Source organism: Hylobates moloch, unplaced genomic scaffold (genome assembly GCF_009828535.3).
Source record: "Hylobates moloch isolate HMO894 unplaced genomic scaffold, HMol_V3 SCAFFOLD_15, whole genome shotgun sequence".
Classification (NCBI taxonomy): Eukaryota; Metazoa; Chordata; class Mammalia; order Primates; family Hylobatidae; genus Hylobates; species Hylobates moloch.
In genome coordinates this window covers 93,494,164-93,509,119 of record NW_026652290.1, presented here as the reverse complement: position 1 = coordinate 93,509,119, position 14,956 = coordinate 93,494,164, and the positions used below count along the sequence as shown (strand labels likewise).

At 50.8% G+C, this 14,956-nt stretch overlaps 1 protein-coding gene across 5 annotated transcripts in view; it reads left to right on the top strand.

Annotated features, from left to right (window-relative positions):
- The window catches only part of SAFB (scaffold attachment factor B), a 46,764-nt gene extending 33,514 nt beyond the window's left edge, over positions 1–13,250 (top strand). For 2 of the 5 annotated variants that reach the window (XM_032177242.2, XM_032177247.2), the window contains 8 exons: positions 2,024–2,130; positions 6,297–6,584; positions 8,796–8,933; positions 9,171–9,213; positions 11,809–11,927; positions 12,115–12,218; positions 12,589–12,655; positions 12,930–13,250. In XM_032177242.2, coding sequence (XP_032033133.1) covers positions 2,024–2,130; positions 6,297–6,584; positions 8,796–8,933; positions 9,171–9,213; positions 11,809–11,927; positions 12,115–12,218; positions 12,589–12,655; positions 12,930–13,059 — 996 coding nt within the window. In that variant the 3' untranslated portion in view covers positions 13,060–13,250. Of the gene's footprint in view, positions 1–2,023; positions 2,131–6,293; positions 6,585–8,795; positions 8,934–9,170; positions 9,214–11,808; positions 11,928–12,114; positions 12,219–12,588; positions 12,656–12,929 lie in introns of all 5 variants that reach the window. The other 3 variants (XM_032177244.2, XM_032177241.2, XM_032177245.2) reach the window with 3 other exon arrangements.
- Positions 13,251–14,956: the final 1,706 nt, after the last annotated feature.

Here is a 14,956-nt window from a genome sequence, read left to right as displayed (position 1 = left end):
CCCGTCTCGCCAGCCTCCCTCTAGCCTGCTCTCTACCTTGACTCCTTCCTGTACTCTTCTTGCTGGGCTGCAGTGTGAGCTGGGCATGATTGCTCATGCCTGTAATCTCAGCATTGGTAGGCTGAGCTGGGAGGATAATTGAGCCCAGGAGTTGGAGACCACTTTGGGCAACACAGTAAGACCTTATCTTCACAAGAAATTTAAAAATTAGGCAGGCTTGGTGGTATGCATCTGGTCCCAGCTACTCAGAAGGCTGAGGTGGGAGAATGCCACTTAAACCCAGGAGGTCAAGGCTGCAGTTAGCCACATCTATTATTTGCATGGTCTGTGCACACCAAGCCACCCTTACTGGTTAACTGTCAACTGGGGACACTCTCAGAGCCAACTTCCCAGTTGCCAGCCAAGGACCAATCTTGCCAGCAGCCCCTGCTTAAGGAAGGAGAGGGACCTTGGACCTGCCCGGTCAACCCTCAGCTGCACAGAGGAGGAACCCTTTCACTTGGTGAATGGAGCAGATTGCTTAGGAGCTTTCAGTCTCTGTGCCAGTATTATAATATGTCATAGCCTTTTACCCTTGTTCTATAAAACACCTTTGGAAAGTGGAAAAAGGAAAGTGTGGGTTCTAGGGATAAAAATGAGTAGGTCTCTTAAAAATGTCGTCGGCACAAATAAGGTACTTGTCAAGTGTACCAGAAGTGCTTCATTTGGGAACTCATTGTGTGTTTAATTATGAAGGAAAAGGAAAATTAAGAAATTTATTTTTGAAGCAAAAGACATAAAAATGTGGTGTGTTGATCTTATATGAAGTTTTTGGGGGCAATACTCATTTCCATTTTTTCTCTATTAAAAGTACTGTTAGATCATATTTTAGCATTAAATGTTGATGAAATTCTGTGTCTTTCAATTATGATAAGCAAAATGTAAGCCTTGTTTGGATTAAACAGCTCATTATCTGTTTTTCACTGAAAGTTATTCTTCATGTAGGACTTCCACATCTGATGGTTAGGCATGGATAAATATACCTGATTGTTCCTGTTCCCCTATCATACCTCCTTTAACTTTTTTCATTTTTTATTTTATTTTTTTTAGACAGTCTCACTCTGTGACCCAGGCTGGAATACAGTGGCACAATCTCACTGCAACCTCCACCTCCCAGGGGTTTTTAAGTGATTCTCCTGCCTCACCCTCTTGAGTAGCTGGGATTACAAGGCACCCGCCACTATACCCGGCTAATTTTTGTACTTTTAGTAGAGACAGGATTTCACCATGTTGGTCAGGCTGGTCTCAAACTCCTGACTTCAAGTGATCCACCCGTCCCGGCCTCCCAAAGTGGTAGGATTATAGGCGTGAGCCACTGTGCCAGCAATTTTTTTTTTTTTTTTTTTAAGTCAGAGTATCGCTGTGTCGCCCAGACTGGAGTGTAGTGGCGCGTCCTCGGTTCACTGCAACCTCCGCCTCCCAGGTTCAAGGGATCCTCCCACCTCAGCCTCCAAAGTAGCTGAGATTACAAGCATGGGCCACCATGCCCAGCTAATTTTTATTTTTTATTTATTTATTTGTTTGTTTTTATTTTTTGAGACGGAGTCTCAGTCGCTCAGATTGCAGTCGATTGGTGCAATCTCGGTTCACTGCAAGCTCCGCCTCCTGGGTTCACACCATTCTCCTGCCTCAGCCTCCCAAGTAGCTGGGACTACAGGCTCCCACCACTACGCCCGGCTAATTTTTTTGTATTTTCAGTAGAGACGGGGTTTCACCGTGTCAGCCAGGATGGTTTCAATCTCCTGACCTCGTGATCTGCCCGTCTCAGCCTCCCAAAGTGTTGGGATTACAGGCGTGAGCCACCGCGCCTGGCAATTTTTATATTTTTAGTAGAGTCAGGGTTTCACCATGTTAGCCAGGCTAGTCTCAAATTCCCAATCTCAAGTGATCCATCCGCCTTGAACTTTGAAAGTGCTTGGATTACAGGCAGAAGCCTCCGTGCCCAGCCTCTGCTTTAACTTTTTAATGTTCTTTGGTGAACTAGGCTTCCAAAAGCCAGGATCGCAAATCAGCCAGCAGGGAGAAGCGGTCCGTCGTGTCCTTTGATAAGGTCAAGGAGCCTCGGAAGTCGAGAGACTCAGAGTCCCATAGGTGAGTAGGGATCCAGGAACGGTTTGGTGTTTTTCCTAGAATGTGGTCATGACTGTGTCCTGGAAGGACGTTTGCAGAGTTCCCTGGGGTGGGATAGAACTGTCAACCTTTTTGCTCCTTCAGCTTTCAGTTCATAGACTTGTTATGTTTTAACTTTCATCCTTCGGCTCTTTTCTTTTCTTTTTTTTTTTTTTTTTGGAGACAGAGTCTTGCTGTGTCGCGCCCGGGCTGGAGTGCAATGGCGTGACCTCGGCTCACTGCACCCTCTGCCCCCAAGCAATTCTCCAGCCTCAGCCTCCTGAGTAGCTGGGACTATAGGCATGTGCCACCACACCTAGCTAATTTTTGTATTTTTAGTAGAGACGGGGTTTCACCATGTTGGCTAGGCTGGTCTGAAACTCCTGACCTCAGGTGATCCACATGCCTTGGCCTCCCAAAGTGCCGGGATTATAGACGTGAGCCACTGCGCCCGGCCTACCTACAGCTCTTTTCAAATAAGTCTCTTCCCAAAGATTGTAGAAGGTAACAAAGGCAGGGAGATGGAATGCCTTCCAGCATCAGTAGTGCTCGTCAACAAAAAATACCAAATTTGCTCCAGAAGACTTGAAAGCAGGAAAAGAGACAGTGAGGTAGACCCAGCGAGGGCACTGAGAGGGCTTCCTTTTTTTTGAGATGGAGTCTCTGTGTCACCCAGGGTGGAGTGCAGTGGCATGATCTCAGCTCACCGCAGCCTCCACCTCCCCTGTTCAAGCAGTTCTCCTGCCTCAGCCTCCTGAGTAGCTGGGACTACAGGCGCAAGCCACCACACCTGGCTAATTTTTGCATTTTTAGTAGAGATAGGGTTTGGCCATGTTGGCCAGGCTGGTTTGGAACTCCTGACCTCAAGTGATCTGCCTGCCTGGGCCTCCCAAAATGCTGAGATTACAGGCGTGAGCCACTGCTCCAGGACTGACAGGGCCTCATTCTTAAATAAGTCAAGAAAGAACTAAATACAAACGTTATTGGCAAATTACAGCTAATTTATCTTTTCTATGAAGAAATACTTTGTTAAGTTTTAAAAGTAAGGACCCCCTGGGCACAGTGTCTCACATCCCAACACTTGGGAGGCCGAGGCTGGCGGATCACCTGAGGTCAGGAGTTCGAGACCAGCCTGATCAACATAGTGAAACGCAGTCTCTACTAAAAATACAAAATTAGCTGGATGTGTAGGCCCGGCGCGGTGGCTCAAGCCTGTAATCCCAGCACTTTGGGAAGCTGAGACAGGCGGATCACAAGGTCAGGAGATCGAGACCATCCTGGCTAACACGGTGAAATCCCATCTCTACTAAAAATACAAAAAATTAACTGGGCATGGTGGCGGGTGCCTGTAGTCCCAGCTACTGGGGAGGCTGAGGCAGGAGAATGGCATGAACCCAGGAGGCGGAGCTTGCAGTGAGCCAAGATCGCGCCACTGCACTCCTGCCTGGGCGACAGAGCAAGACTCCATCTCAAAAAAGAAAAGTGGGGGAGCGGGCGCGGTGGCTCACACCTGTAATCCCAGCACTTTGGGAGGCCAAGGTGGGCGGATCACAAGGTCAGGAGTTCAAGACCAGCCTGGCCAACATGGCAAAACCCTATCTCTACTAAAAATACAAAAATTAGCTGGGTATGGTGGTGTGTGCCTGTAATCCCAGCTACTTGGGAGACTGAGGCAGGAGAATCACTTGAACCCAGGAGGTGGAGGTTGCAGTGAGCCAAGACCGCACCCCTGCACTCCAGCCTTCATGACGGAGCAAGACTGTCTCAAAAAAAAAAAAAAAAAAAAAAAAAATTAGCTGGGTATGGTAGTGCATGTCTGTAATCCCATATACTTGGGAGGCTGAGGCAGGAGAATCGTTTGAACCCAGGAGGTAAAGGTTGCAGTGAGCCAAGATCCCACCATGGCACTCCAGCCTGGGCAACGAGCAAAACGCCGTCTCAAATAAAAAATACGGACGATTAGTTTAAAAGGAGGGGGAGAGGGCACTGCTCTGCCTTTAAGGTAATCACCCTTTTATTCCTTTTTTTTTTTTTTTTTTTTTTGAGACGGAGTCTTGCTCTGTCACCCAGGCTGGAGTGCAGTGGCACGATCTCGGCTCACTGCAAGCTCCGCCTCCCAAGTTGACGCCATTCTCCTGCCTCAGCCTCCCTAGTAGCTGGGACTACAGGCGCCTGCCACCACGCCTGGCTAATTTTTTGCATTTTTATTAGAGACGGGTTTCACCGTGTTAGCCAGGATGGTCTCGATCTCCTGACCTCGTGATCCGCCTGCCTCGGCCTCCCAAAGTGCTGGGATTACAGGCGTGAGCCACTGTGCCTGGCCTATTCCTTTAAAAAGAAGAAAAAGAAAAAACCATAAAGGCTCCCATAGTCCTGTGAATGCAGGCGTTGGCAGGTGGCATTTCTGCTGGGGGAGTAATGAACACGGGCAGCCTAGGGGGCCCCCACAGGAGCCTGCTATGCTAAACACTAGAATGTTCCAGACCCTAGGCCCCTCTCCATATCTGGCCTAGAGGAACGTACGAACAAGGAAGTGTGGGCTTGGGTGTCCTGTCAGGTTGTGAGCATTTGGTCACAACTGAAAAGTTGCCGTAAACCACAGCCCTTTCATACTAGGGGCTCCTCCAGAAAGTGCTGAGATCCAGAGAGGCAGGCGTGGGAGGATCCAAGACATGTTGGGTGAACTAAGGAAGTTGCAGTCATTTGGGTCCAGAACACTCTGAGGCAAGATTATACATTTCTGCTGGGACAGAAACACACAGTTGTCCCAGAGACGATTGGCCTCAGTACCCTTGTAGATACCAAAATTTGCAGAGGATCAAGTTTCTGATTTAAAACCGTGTGGTATTTCTGCATATAACCCATATACATCCTCCTATACACTTTAAATCACTTCTAGATAACTTCTAATACAATGAAAATGCTGTATCAGTAGTTGGTATACTGCACTGAGGTGCTTTTTTTTTAAGTAGCTCCCTGCACGTACCTTTTTTTTTTTGGAGACAGGGTCTCACTCTTTCACCCAGGCTGGAGTTAAGTGGTGCAATCATAGTTCACTGCAGCCTCTACCTCCTGGTTTCAAGTGATTGATCCTCCCACCTCTGCCTCCCAGGTAGCTACCACTCCTGGCTAATAATATTTTTTGTGGAGACGGGGTCTCACTATATTGCCCAGGCTGTATATCTATAACTGTAGGTAAAGGATCAAAAGAAGAAAATCTGATCCTGGGCACAGTGGCTCATGCCTGTAATCCCAGCACTTTGGGAGGTGGAGGTGGGCGGATTGTTTTGAGCTCAGGAGTTCGAGAACAGCCTGGGCAACCATCTCTATCTAAAAAAAAAAAAAGAGAGAGAGAGAGAGAGACAGTCTGGCTCCTGTCTGTTCTGTTTTATGTACAAAGACTGGAGAAATGCACTAAAATGTCATCTGCATCCAAAAGATAGAGCTGCTAATGTCCTCATGCTTGGGGGGCCTGCTAGCCCCACCTCACAAAGACTCATTTCATCCTGTGGTCTAGGGAGTGAAGGTTCCAATTCACACTCACTCACTATGAAGCATATACTCTGTTGCTTTTTTTGTTTGTTTGTTTTTTTCCCGTTGCCGGGCTGGAGTGCAGTGGCTCACTGCAACCTCTGCCTCACGGGCTCGACTGATTTTCCTGCCTCAGCCTCCAGAGTAGCTGGGACTACAGGTGCGTGCGTGCCACCACGCCCAGCTAATTTTTGTATTTTTAGTAGAGACAGAGTTTTACCATGTTGGCCAGGCTGGTCTCGATCTGTTGACCTCATGATCCACCCACCTCAGCCTCCCAAAGTGCTGGCATTACAGGTGTGAGCCACCGCGCCCGGCCTGTTGCTTATTTTTGACTGGCTGTTTCCTGAAATCACTTGTCAAGCTCCAGGAAATGTTGGAGAAAGGAGGCCCAGTTCTGATCATACACAGAGCCTGGGCCTCACTCCTGAGAGCTTCCTGGGCTCCTCCCGTGGGCCCCAGAAGCCTTCTCCCTGCTGGAGTATACGGTTCTGCAGACCACGTAGTGGACGCACAGCCTTGGAGTCTGTGCGACCCAGCGTCTTACTTAAAGTCAGCCCTGGGACCTGGCTGGGGGTGTCTAGGCCCCCTTCTGTAGCGCTACTGTTGTGCAGCAGGGTGCGTGAACGCAGTGAACGCGAACAACGCATGCAGGCGCAGTGGGAGCGCGAGGAGCGTGAGCGGCTGGAGATTGCCCGAGAGAGGCTGGCCTTCCAGCGCCAGCGGCTGGAGCGGGAGCGCATGGAGCGGGAGCGGCTGGAGCGCGAACGCATGCACGTGGAGCACGAGCGCAGGCGCGAGCAGGAGCGCATCCACCGTGAGCGCGAGGAGCTGCGGCGCCAGCAGGAACTGCGCTACGAGCAGGAGCGGCGGCCCGCGGTGCGGCGGCCCTACGACCTGGACCGGTAAGCAGATCCACGCTGCCGTTAGCATGTGGCGTTCAGAATCCTGTTAGGGACCTCACAGTCTAATTAGCTTGAGATTTTTTTTTTTTTTTTTTTTTGAGATGGAGTCTCGCCGTGTCGCCCAGGCTGGAGTGCAGTGACCCGATCTTGGCTCACTGCAAGCTCTGCTTCCTGGGTTCATGCCATTCTCCTCCCTCAGCCTCCAGAGTAGCTGGGACTACAGGTGCTCGCCACCACTCCCGGCTAATTTTTTTGTATTTTCAGTAGAGACGGGGTTTCACTGTGTTAGCCAGGATGGTCTCGATCTTCTGAGCTCGTGTTCCACCTGCCTCGACATCCCAAAGTGCTGGGATTATAGGTGTGAGCCACTGCAACCGGCCAGCTTGAGATCTTTCATTCAAAGGAAGCATAGGCTGGGCGCCCTAGTTCACACCTGTAATCCTAACATTTTGGGAGGCCAAGGTGGGCGGATTGCCTTAGCTCAGGAGTTGAAGACCAGCCTGGCCAATATGGCAGAACCCCGTCTCTACTAAAATACAAAAAATTGGTCGTGGTGACAGGCACCTGTAATCCCAGCTACTCGGGAGGTTGAGGCGGGAAAATCACTTGTACCCAGGAGGCAGAGGTTGCAGTGAGCCAATATCGTGCCACTGCACTCCAGCCTGGGCAATAGAGTGAGACTCCATCTCAAAAAAAAAAAAAAAAAAAAAATTAGAGACAGGAGGCTGGATAAAGTAGTGCTGGTTAACTAATCAGGTTCAAGGGTGGCACAGACCTCCTGAGGAGGGAAGCTCAGGGATGTAGAGCGTCACAAGTGCCCAATTGTACCTCCTTTAAGGCCCTTTCGTGTTTTTTTTTTTTGTTTTTTTTTTTTTTTTTTGAGAGAGTCTGTGTCGCCCAGGCTGGAGTGCAGTGGCGCAGTCGCAGCTCACTGTAACCTCCACCTCCTGGGTTCAAGCGATTCTCCTGCCTCAGCCTCCCTAGTAGTTGGGATTATAGGCACCCACCACCACACCTGGCTAATTTTTGTTTTTTTGGTAGAGATGGGGTTTTGCCATGTTGGTCAGGCTGATCTCGAACTCCTGACCTCAGGTGATCCACCCACCTCAGACTCCCAAAGTGCTGGGATTACAGGTGTAAGCCACCGCGCCCAACCTTGTCCTGGCTTTTTTAATCCATTGTAATTTGTTTTTGCTTATTCTGGAAATAAAAGAATTAAAAAAAAATTTTTTTTGAGATGGAGTTTTGCTTTTGTTGCCCAGGGTGGAGTGCAATGGCGTGATCTCAGTTCACTGCAACTTCCACCTCCTGGGTTCAAGCAATTCTCCTGCCTCAGCCTCCCAAGTAGCTAGGATTACACGCATGTGCCACCACACCGGGCTAATCCGGGTTTCACCATGTTGGCCAGGCTGTCATACTCCTGACCTCAGGTGATCCACCCACCTTGGCATCCCAAAGTACTGGGATTACAGGCATGAGCCACCGCGCCCGGCAGTAAGATTAATTTTAATTTCTCAAACATACTGAAGAGGAGGTGTGAACACAAAATGCTGAGTATGGCTGCTGTGAGGAGTCAGGTGCCTAATTCCAGCAGTGATTATGTCAGGCTTTACACGTGCACTGCAACCTGGCAAAAATTGCTGTTTGTTGTTTCTTTCTATTGCATGGGTTGAAGAGGAGCCCAGGTCATATACAATGCAACTTCTATAAAGAGCCTTGTAAACTGTTCTAGGATCTATTATGCCTTGATATGAAATCCTTCTGATGAGAGTTCATTATGGTCATCTGTGTGTTGCAGCAGTACATGGCCGGTGCTGCTGGCAGGGCAGGAGGTCAGCCTTGGGGCGAGAGAGATGGCAGATGCACTTGACAGAGCCCCTCGGGGTGGAGGCTCACGTGGCCTTCCTGAGCGGAGGTGGCTGTATAGGGCTCCAGAAGCCATCTGCAGGCAGCCCATAGGACTGACTGCTTAACTAATGGTTCCCTCTTTGGAAAACCTAGGCCGCTTTGCATCAGGGGAGGTGGGTGCTTGGGACAAAACAAAACAGCTGTGCAGTCACGCGTCAAATCAGATCTTGCCTCCTATAGCAGAGAACACTCTTGGTGAAAGTCATCCTGGTTCTGTGAAGTGCTAGGGACCAGCTCCCACAAAGGTGATAGATACATTTGGGGTGGGGGATCCCTCTATCTCTGTCTCACGTCCCCTCACAGGCGAGATGATGCCTATTGGCCGGAAGCCAAGCGGGCCGCCCTGGATGAGCGCTACCATTCTGACTTCAACCGCCAGGACCGTTTCCACGACTTTGACCACAGGGACCGTGGCCGCTACCCCGACCACTCGGTGGACAGGTCAGTTGGGCCCCCGCTGGGCGTGTGGGTTTTCTTTTTCCTGGCTCATTCTGACTGAGAACAAGGACTCCTGGGCTCTCTGAACCCACTCCATTCATCAGGTGTATGCTGAGTCAGACCCGCGGGTCTCCTGCCTTCAGTTGGCAAAATTGTGCTTTTCATTGGGGGCCTGATGGTCCTCCCTTTGTGAACAAGCCTCTTCTTCCCTTTACGATTTGATTTAAATTGCCTTTTCAGGAGAGAAGGTTCAAGGTCAATGATGGGAGAACGAGAAGGACAGGTAAGTCTGAAGCTACAGTGGTAGCCACAGAATTTCCCGTAGAATGGGTTCTTTTCCCTTCAGCGTGCCTTCTTCCTGCCCTTTCCTCGAGCAAGAGGCAAAATGAGGAAAGAGAAAAGTATAGCACTAGAAAAGTCTAGGCTTGTGGGATGGAAATTGGGGATTATTTGAGGTTAGTCTTGGCTGTCAGTCTGAACGGTTACTCTGAAGCTGTTTTTAGCCTTGACCCCGGGGTTCTGTGTGCCACACTCACCACACACATGCAACAGTGCCAGGGAACCTTGGAGTGTGACCTGGCTCTGCTGGGAAGTGTCTAGTGAGCCGCACAGCTGACTCAGACAGGTACATCTGGGGAGGCTGTGGTTGCTGTGTCTGTCCTCGAGTGCCTGCCCTCTTTGGAAAGTAAGGACATCCTTCATCACCCCAGGGCCCTGCTAAGCCTTGGAAAACAACTAGGTCTCTGGTCTGTGCTCGTTCTCCTTCGGGGGCTAGCACGTTAGAACAGTAAGTTCCATTTTCTCCTTCCATCTTACATTGAGACTGAGACTTCCCAGGAGAGCCTTGGACCTCTAGTGGCTTTCTCTATAAACTTGGGGGCAGCACATTGCTATGTGGAAGATGCCTCCTCTCTGAGGACTCCACTCATGAGCCCTTCCTCCTCCTGCCAGCGTTTTCTGGACTCCACCATAAGCTTCCCGTTTCTGTCCCCCTTGGTTCCTTGATGTGGCTGAGCATAGCCAAGTACGTGGCTCTGTCTCGGGATCCTCAGGAATTCCATCAGCCTCGTGGGGTTCCTTCTTCCCTGCTCCTGGAGGCAAATTATATGCAGCAAAACGTAGAACTAGTCTTGTGGATTTTCTTTGGTGGAGGAGCATACACCAGTGGTTCCATGTACAGGCTCCAGAATCAGAACTGGAGTCACACCTTGGTGTCACCCCTTCCTGCTGAGCCTGTCTCCCCAGCAGTGAAATGAGGGTGATATTCCTCCTACAAAGGGTGGGGTGGTGGTGGGTTTACATGAGGTGGGCACGTGTCTGTACAAACATGTTTATCATTGCCAGCTACTTTTTTTTTTTTTTTAATAGAGACGGGATCTCACTATGTTGCCCAGGCCAGTTTTGAACTCCTGAGCTCAAGTGATCCTCCTACCTCGGCCTCCCAAAGTGCTAGGATTACAGATGTGAGCCAGCACACCTGGCCACCAGCTATTTTCATGCAGGTGTCAGATATGCTTTCCTAACAGTGGAAGGTGGTTTGATCCTTTCTCCTCACATACACAGTCATAAATGAGTCATCAGAGTTACCCCAAAGGCAAATGGTGACATCTCCCTACAGAGAAAACTAGCACAGAACTTATGGGCCTCATTGAACTGTTACGTGGGTTGGTTGGACAGAAAAATGTTGGTTCAATTTTCAAATACTAAGAGCTTATTTCAGGAGTCCCTTTTCTTACTTTGTTGAGGGGAGGCATCAGAGCATACGCTGGGAGAATAGGCCAGAGAAGCAGGCAGTGGTAACATGGGACATCTTGCACGTGGTAGAGCATGCTGCCATCTTTGCCTTCGCCCTGGCAGAGCTCTCCGTTGAACGGGGAGGTGAACTTGGACATGGATAACGACTAGCCTGCGTCAAGGGGGTTTCCTTACCAGGACTCCTTTCTGGTTTCGTTTCACCTACAATGTGGTCATGGGGCAAAAAACCCAGAGGCCACATAACGTATTTGTGGAAAGAGAAAGAACAGGACTGTGGAGCCAAAGCTACCTCACTAGCTTTTGTGAAAGTCAGGCTGGAAAGTGCTTCCAGCCACAGAAATAGGCTGTGGGTGTAAATATTAACCTTGGCCATCAAATAAGTAGGCATAGAGTGTGACTCGCCCTCTCTTGGTCTTCCCTGAAATAGGGTCAAGAACTCCTGGTTTGTGTTAGCCACCTGGTTTACAAAAACAATGACACAGAAGAGGGAAAGTGGGACTGGCCAAGCGGACGGTCAGCCGTTTATCTCTCAGTGTCCTGTGTCTTATATCCTGAGCAGAGCAAGGTGCAAGGCCCTGGACTGGGCAACCCAGCAGAAACTTCAAGAAACTTGACTGTGAGGAAGGATGCTTACCTAGCAATTGGTCGGATGAAGGGCTCTGTTTGATACTTCCTTCACTGTGGAAGGAAGAAATTTGTAAAAATTATTTCCAGAATATGCACACATTAAAGGTTTATAAACCTGACCTTTCCTTAGTAGAAGACAGTAAGAGAATACTGTTGGCTCTGGGCACTAACCATTTGAGCTGTGGGACCCAGGGAATCTCTCTTATAAGCATCATCTTTAGTGGATGACCCCTGGTGGCCCTCCCAGCTCTGGTGGTGCCGTGGGGACCTGCCTTGGTACTAGTACCTTTTGTGTACCAGGCCATGAGCCTAGGGCACAGGGCCTCTGGCGTGCAGATTTCAGGGAGGCAGCTGTGTCGTGTGAACCAATACAGCCTGCCAGCACTTCTGTCCTGAGTGACTGTTGTTGTCATCGTTAGCATGTTGCCTGAAAAGCCTTGGGGTCTGGGGGCTGACACTGAAGCTTTTTTTTCCCTTCTGGGTCTGTGATGTCCAGCATTACCCAGAACGCCATGGAGGACCAGAGCGCCACGGCCGGGACTCCCGTGATGGCTGGGGGGGCTATGGCTCCGACAAGAGAATGAGTGAGGGCCGGGGGCTGCCTCCTCCCCCCAGGTTTGTGTCCCACACCCCACAGTACCTGTCCCCCCCCCCCCCGGCCCCTCACAAGGGGGCCCCCAAGTCGCTGGGATGTGGGCACAGGGTGGGAAACACAGAGATTCACCCTCCAGAAGCCACCACATTTATTAGCACGAGAGCCAGAGATGGGGGCAGTCCAAATCAGAGATGTCTCTTTTTCAAGGGGCAGACGTGACTGGGGGGACCATGGCCGAAGAGAGGATGACCGGGCATGGCAGGGCACGGCTGATGGGGGCATGATGGACAGGGATCACAAGAGGTGGCAAGGTGAGCAGCTCTGGGCTGGGACCAGGATGTGCTGGGGAGTGATGGAAAGATGGAGGCCGTGCCTTCTCTCACTCCTCAGGGGAGCACAGGAGGTGCTCTGCCCTCAGTGCTGGAATGAGGAGTGAAGAGCACTCCAGACACCGCCTGCTCTCTGATGGTCCGGCCCAGGAGTTGGACAGTGGGCGTTCCCGAGTCCTCTCTGCTGAGAGGAAGCTGGACATCTGTGGTCCCTGTGCCCAGGTGTCCTCCTGGGACCTGCTAGTTCTGGGTACCTGGGGGCCTCACCAAAGGGAGTGGAGTGAGCTAAATGTGCTGTGGGTTCCACGCCGTGTGCACAGGTTCCCTGTGTGAAAGCACGTCTGTCTTCCAGGTGGCGAGAGAAGCATGTCTGGTCACTCCGGGCCTGGCCACATGATGAACCGAGGAGGAATGTCAGGGTAAGGCATGCTGGGGGCGGCGCCCCTTTCCCCTGCTTGGCATATTGGCCTACCTTGCGGGAGGCTTAACAACCAAGTCCTTCCAGCTAACGCCCCTCCCCCAAGTGTGACGTGAGGCCAGGCATGGGGTACTGTGGAGCCTGCTGCCACTCAGGAGGGGAGGGCATCAGGAAGGGGCCCTGCCTGCAGGCAACACCCAGGGAAGCTGTGCAGGCTGGGATGGGCCAGGGAGCAGGAGGACTTCGCAGTCAAACCAATGTGAATTTGTTCCTAGGCGCGGCAGCTTTGCCCCAGGCGGGGCCTCCCGGGGCCACCCCATCCCACATGGTGGCATGCAAGGCGGGTTCGGAGGCCAGAGCCGGGGGAGCAGGCCCAGCGATGCCCGCTTCACTCGCCGCTACTGAGTACTTGGAATCCTGTGTCCCTGTCATGTGGCAACAAGGCTATGTTCTGTTAAGAGTTACCTTAAACTGTGTAAAAATATTTTTTTTTTAATCTGCTGCCATATTGTAGCTCAATACAATGTGAATTTGTTTTTTGTTTTGGGTTTTTTTTTTTTTTTGTAATAAATGTGTTTCCGTTCACATACCCTTTATTTAAAGTGTCATTTCTTTATTTCCGCCTCTTTAAATGAAACGAAATTAGAGTGTCTTTTAGTTGTATTGATATACACTGATTGTTCCTTTTTATTATTATTATTATTATTTTTTTTTTTTTTTTTTTTTTTGATGGAGTCTTGCTCCGCCACCCAGGCCTGGAGTGCAGTGGTGCGAACTTGGCTCACTGCAACCTCTACCTCCAGGGTTCAAGTGATTCTCCTGCCTCAGCCTCCCGTGTAGCCGGGACTACAGGCACCCGCCACCACACCCGGCTAATTTTTCTATTTCTAGTAGAGATGGGGTTTCGCCATATTGGTCAGGCTGGTCTCGAACTCCTGACCTCGTGATCTGACTGCCTCAGCCTCCCAAAGTGGTGGGATTACAGGCGTGAACCACCGCGCCCGGCCGACTCTGTTTATTTCTAACTGTATGAAACGCGTGTGATAGAAAACCTCTGGGAAGGCATCCGGGTGTGGAACAGGCTTTCCAGTGAGAATGGTTGGTTTTCGCATAATGGGCCTGTGCGGTGCAGGTTTTGCCTGGCTTCTCAGATCAGCGAGCTCTCCACTCCTTTAATGTTAGCACAGATGGGGCTGCTTTGCTCTTGGGTACTGGGTGGCATCCCTGTCAGGGTATGGGGGTCTCACACCCTGTTGATGGACACTGGCGGATGCTTCCCCTGCGGATCACACTCGAACCAAGCCTGCGAAGATTTCCAGCTGCCACTCTCCACACTGACTTGCCAAAGCCCAGTCACCATCATCATGTGGATGCTTCTGCATTACCTTTTACTCAGAGGACAAACTATTTTCACGGCAGAGTCGGATGGAAGCAGTGAAGGCTGAAGGTCATCAGCAGCATCTCAGGCCTGCGGTGTGCTTGTGCGCAGGCCCAGCCCCCTCGTGCCAGGATGGGGCTCTGACCAGCCCAGGGCTGGCCTCTGCATCAGCCGGAAGGGACAAGCCCAACGCCAACCCTCCACACACCCAACAGCAGGCTGGAGCCATGGCATCTGGGATCCAGCACCTGTCCTAATCCAGGAAGCCAGGCCAGACTTGGGACATACCTCAAACTGTGAAGCGAGTGCCTCCCCCATTTTGTAAGCCTCACTGTAGCGGACAGCAGGGAGGAAGATGGCGGAGCCCCAGTGACGCTCTAGGATCCCTTCAGCTGCAAAGGACAGACCCCACCAATACCAGTGGCGGCTTAGATGGTAAAGGGGGGCCCTTCCCTGCGTTAACGGGAAGTCTGTAAGTAGGCAGTTCCCAGGGCTCACTGCAGCCCACCTCAGGCTCTGTTTCTCTGAGGATTTTGGGGCTCTCATGGATGATGGATGGCTGAAACGGCTTCAAAAATCCTATCCACCCACAGTGTGGGCATCATCGGGGCCTATCCAGCAGAAGAAGGAAGGGCAGGAACGGGGACTTGCACTCACAGGCCTCTTGGCAAACTTACCCTTGAGGCTACTTAGCCAGAACACGGTCCTGTGCTCGCCTTTCTTGCAACCCGTCCCTGGCGAAGACGGAATGTTGCGCTTCAGAAGGGATGTGACATCCAGGAAGGAACCCAGTGGTAACCCCCAGCAGCCATGTTCTCAGCCTTCCTCTCATACTTTTTTTTTTTTTAACACACAAGCAGTTCACATTCTCTGTACTTTTTTTTTTTTTTTTTTTTTTAAAGACGGAGTCTCCCTCTGTCACCC